The sequence below is a fragment of the Mandrillus leucophaeus genome, unplaced genomic scaffold (assembly GCF_000951045.1).
Source record: "Mandrillus leucophaeus isolate KB7577 unplaced genomic scaffold, Mleu.le_1.0 Scaffold338, whole genome shotgun sequence".
Taxonomy (NCBI): Eukaryota; Metazoa; Chordata; class Mammalia; order Primates; family Cercopithecidae; genus Mandrillus; species Mandrillus leucophaeus.
In genome coordinates this window covers 2,623,756-2,626,520 of record NW_012103565.1, presented here as the reverse complement: position 1 = coordinate 2,626,520, position 2,765 = coordinate 2,623,756, and the positions used below count along the sequence as shown (strand labels likewise).

Below are 2,765 nucleotides of genomic sequence, written 5' to 3'. Positions count from 1 at the left end.
AAACCACTCTCCCTGATGCTTTACCATCCAGGAAACTACACTTATTAAGTGCCTATGATTTTTATTTTATTTTTATTTTTTTGAGACACAGTCTCGCTCTGTCACCCAGGCTGGAGTGCAGTGGGGCAATCTCGGCTCACTGCAAGCTCTACCTCCCAGGTTCATGCCATTCTCCTGCCTCAGTCTCCTGAGTAGCTAAGACTACAGGCGCCTGCCACACCTGGCTAATTTTTTTTTTATATTTTTAGTAGAGACGAGCCAGGATGGTCTCGATCTCCTGACCTTGTGATCCGCCCACCTTGGCCTCCCAAAGTGTTGGGATTACAGGTGTGAGCCACCGCACCTGGTGCAAGTGCCTATGATTATTAAGGTGTTATACATGTATTACCTTATCTAATCATAGAATCTTATGTCAGTATGATTGCTCCTTTTATAAATGGGAATCTGAGACTTGGAGAGGAGAAAATGGGATGAGCAGCAAAACTACAATTTGGATCTCTCTCTAACACCCATGTTTTCCTGAACAATGTACTGTTTCTAGTTGATAAAGGAGGGAAATGTATGCATCCTTGCCATGCTCATTTGAAAACAGACAACATATCTAAAGATGTATAGAGTAATTGGTTCAGGTTCCAGGGCGTTAACAGTTAAAGGACAGTGATTCTAGGAACCCGGCAAAGACTCAGGGTCATGAAGAGGATTCACTTATCTCGGAAATGAAATAATCACAGGTGATGTGAATTTAGTGTATAACTAACAAAATAGGAAGAATATGTTTAATATAGTATGGCATATTCCTTAATTACAATTATTTTATTATTTCTTACAGAAAACATACAAATAAAAGTCCTTAAAAGAATAATTTCATTTAAATATAAAGCATCATACTATTCTAGATGTCTGCCAGTGTATACTACATTACTAATCAACCACTACTTACTCTGAAATTGAGGTAACACAGCCTGAGGCAACAAAATGCTCTGAGAATTACTGAAACGTTTATCTCCTTTCACAAAGCAAATCAAAAGCAACGACATTACACAACAAAATAAGCAATGTAAGTTTTAAGAAAAGTGGTACATGATACAGTAAATAGATTGCCAAAAATGAAATTGCCAATAACATAAATTTCTCTCACTTTGTTATATTGTATATAAAAAAGGACACTAAGCAGCAAAATTATCCAATTGCAGACCTAAAATACTTAACGAGGTCTAAACTTCAGAGTGACAAAAACACCCGCCCAACTCTGTATCTCTATCAAAACAAATATATTATGTAAGAAAGAGTCCCCTTTAAATATATATATGTATATATAGCCATATTATACTGTTAATTAAACCCACAGTTCTATTTATTTAAATAAGAATTAAATAAACTGCCCAAATGCTTATTTTCATTTCACAAAACATAAAGTATTTCAAATCACAACTTCAGGGTGGTATACTGAATACACTGGTTCCTTACACAGCATCAACAAGCATATTTTTAAGAATATATTTTCATCTATAGGCCAGGTAAAGTTTTATTAAATGATAAACATTTTTTAACAGTGCAGAAATACAAGTTTCAAAAACAAATACATTCAGAAGATCTGCTGTTCAAATAATATTTTTTCAAAACCAGGTGGAGGCGTATGATAAAATTCACTGAACTGGCAATCCAAAATTGCACTGTCATCAACTAAAGGATACAAAAAGAAAGAAAATAAGTTAGAAACAAACACTTTAATTTGAATGAATACATAATTATAAAATAAAATAAACTGTCTCCATAATACTACAATATTAATAGGTAAGAAGAATAAATATATCTGCTGTCCCTGATACAAAACATAATCCTATGGGTAAAAACAGCCACAACAAAAATCAAAATCTGTCAAAAACATTGGAAGGATATATATAAAAATATTATTAATTCTCTCAAGAGGATGTGAATATGAGTAATTTTTTTCTTATTTGCTTATCTGTATTTTCTCAATTGTATACAATTAAGATATATATATTTTTTAAATGTTTAACTTTGGAAAAGTATAGATTCACAGGAAGTTGCAAAAATGTTGAGAGTCCAGTACACCCTTTGTCCAGTTTGCCCCAGCGGTAACATCTTACATAACTACAGCTCAACATCCAAACCAGGAAACTGACATTGGCACACTACTGTGAACTAGACTGCAGGCCTTACTCAGCTTCGAAATGTTTTTACCAGCATTTACTCAAGAGAAATGAATGTGTATATCCAAAGACATATTTTCAAATGTTCACGATAGCTTTATTTGTAATCGTCCCACACTGGAAACAAGCCTAATGTCCATCAACTGGTGAAGGATAAAGAAATTGTGATATATCCACACAGTGCTACACTTCTCAGCAATAAAAACTGATGAATTATTGATATATGCTACAGCATAAATGAATCTTCAAATAATTGTGCTGAGTGAAAGAAGCCAGACCAAAAGAAAAGACCATATGATTTTGTTAATATAATACTCCAGAAAATGCAGGCTAATCTGTAGTGACAGAAAGCAGATCAGTGGTTGTTTGGTTGGGGCTGGGGTAGGGAGAGGTAAGTAGGATATAAAAGGCAGAAGGAAACCTTTGGGGTGGTGAGTATGTTCATTAACTTGACCCCGGTGATGACAAAACAAAACATGACCGTAAAGCAAAGCAAGTAAATAATTAGCACTGCCATCCAACAGTGATTACTCCCCCTGGGACAGGAATGTAGCTGTGGTGCGGGCTGCATCTGGGCCAAGAAAATGTTCT

At 34.9% G+C, this 2,765-nt stretch overlaps 1 protein-coding gene across 1 annotated transcript in view; it reads right to left on the bottom strand.

Moving 5' to 3' along the window:
- Window positions 1-762: 762 nt before the first annotated feature.
- Window positions 763-2,765, bottom strand: part of SPRYD7 (SPRY domain containing 7) — a 23,013-nt gene continuing 21,010 nt past the window's right edge. Inside the window, exon 4 of the mRNA XM_011988776.1 lies at window positions 763-1,683. Coding sequence (XP_011844166.1) covers window positions 1,586-1,683 — 98 coding nt within the window. The 3' untranslated portion in view covers window positions 763-1,585. The remainder of the gene's footprint in view (window positions 1,684-2,765) is intronic.